Source organism: Plodia interpunctella, chromosome 2 (assembly GCF_027563975.2).
Source record: "Plodia interpunctella isolate USDA-ARS_2022_Savannah chromosome 2, ilPloInte3.2, whole genome shotgun sequence".
Taxonomy (NCBI): Eukaryota; Metazoa; Arthropoda; class Insecta; order Lepidoptera; family Pyralidae; genus Plodia; species Plodia interpunctella.
Genome location: NC_071295.1, coordinates 1,323,229 through 1,325,308, shown reverse-complemented (window position 1 = coordinate 1,325,308; position 2,080 = coordinate 1,323,229). Strand labels below are relative to the sequence as shown.

General features: G+C 34.8%; 1 protein-coding gene across 1 annotated transcript; it reads right to left on the bottom strand.

Moving 5' to 3' along the window:
• Positions 1–667: 667 nt before the first annotated feature.
• On the bottom strand, positions 668–2,023 carry LOC128681573 (cytochrome c oxidase subunit 5A, mitochondrial). The gene is made up of 2 exons (XM_053765585.2): positions 1,813–2,023; positions 668–1,131 (listed from the first exon to the last, which is right to left on the bottom strand). Exons 1-2 carry the CDS (start codon positions 1,947–1,949, stop codon positions 810–812), a joined length of 459 nt encoding a protein of 152 aa, XP_053621560.1. The 5' UTR covers positions 1,950–2,023; the 3' UTR covers positions 668–809.
• Between the last annotated feature and the right edge of the window lie 57 nt (positions 2,024–2,080).

Sequence of the window (2,080 nt, the reverse complement as noted above, 5' to 3'; positions counted from 1 at the left end):
TTTATAGAATTTTATTAGACCTAGAATAGACCAATAGGCAACAGAACTGTCCTTGATTCTATGGTCATATAGACCACAATCTAGTAATATTGCAGTTTCTACTTCATGACGATAATTCCAGTAAAATTCCTTGGTATTTGAGTTGTAACTTGAGATAAGAGTTTTTCAATTGCCTGTTCATTGCAAGCTTAGCATGATATTTCAGAAATACCCTTATCCTGAACACCAATATATCAGCTAAACACCATAATATCAGTTGCCATGTTATTAGTTCCAAGGATACGACGTGAATAATAAAGATCTAGTCTTACTGACAACCTAGTCTGGCGACGTAGTCATAAAACATAGAATCTTCTTTCTAATTCATTATATTTCCTGCTTGTTGTTGTCTCTCTAGATAAGTAAAAATAATAAGGATAATCTCTATGCTGCATTGTGAAATGTGCAAATGTGATAACAAAAAGATACTGTACTTATTATCAGTAAATAACTCTTAATTACGCAAATTATTTTAATTTGTCCTTTAAATAATTTCAAAAATATGCAATTCCCCCCACATAATATTGCACAGAGACACTCTTGTTTCTTTGGGTAACAGTTTTCATTTGTTTAGTTTTTTTAAACTAAGAATTTCACATTGAAATATGAATTGATTGAAAAACAAAGCTAGGGTTATAGTAAATCAAACATGATTTATTTTTCTTACTCTTTATACATTAGATTGACTGTTGATTCTCAATGTAGACTTACATAAATTAAGTTTGATGAAACTATAATATAATTTTTCTACCAACAATATTGCAGTATGCTTATACCTCATACACATTCTTTAAAGCTAATTCTGGTTTATCATATCCAAGTTCCTCAGGAGTTTCAATGCCAAGCTCCGTTAGTGTAGGCTTGATTTCTTGAATGATGTATGGGTAGATCTCAGTAACTTTGGGCCCACACTTGTCTTTGCATGCTTCTAAGAACCTGACTGCTAGGGCGTAGTCATTAACCCTTCGGCAGGCCTGGAGGGCCGCCTTGATGATCTTCGGGTCAGGCACAAGGTCCATACCACAGAGGTCGTTCATTCCCTTGCGGATTTCCCAGCCATCAATGTCTTTCCTGTTGAAGAATGCTTCATACCTGGAAATCATAATAACCTGTTCTAAGCATGATTTGTTTCAATTTTTTATTTATTTTAGTTTGCATGCAACATTTGGCTCTAAACAGGATCACATGAAGAAGGGTTATCATATTGTTCATTCATGAGGAAACTCTTCTTCATAGTCGTATTCCTCGTGGCTGAGGGTCGTGGTCATTACGTGGAATGAAACACACACAACAACTTTCTTGGCATTATTAATGGAGTGGTTTGCCATTGCCTTCTCCATTTCACACAAAAGTTAATAATCAACAAGTGTGCAGGTTTCCTCACGATATTTTCCTTCACCGGAAACAAGTAAAATACAAACAAGAAAACAAACTTGAGGAACATTAAATTACTTTTGGTTCCTGTCTTCCCCGATTACTGTTCCAGGAGGGTCAACTTTTATCTTTAATAATAATTGACTACTAACTGTATATTTGATAGACATGTTCAATAACATTTCTTTCCATCTCAACAGTATTGTTCTCATCAATGTGTAACTATATCAAATGCAGCACATGATACAATGTGCTACTGCATTATGACATAACAGAATTGATAATATGCCAAACGTGAAAACACCGTATCGGCATTCAGACGAACGATGTCATTAGCCTGAAATTACAATAGGATTCTAATTTATCAGCATTTCAAGTTACATAACGTAAAAGTCTAACCTGCTATCAAATTCTTCATCAGATTCCACTGGTCCTCCATGAGAAAGACGTGCGGGGATCACGGCACTGACCCTGGATGAGGGAATAAGTGATTGTTTGAAAACATTAATCAATTTGCCTGAAGCTGAGCGCAACATTTTGATTTTTGTCAGATATTCACTTGAATAAAATGATAACAAATGGCTACTACTGAAAAACCATAGATAGATAGACTTTTTTCGGTTTAGTTTAATATTCATATGAAAAGGCAAAGCGATCTAAGCCCATA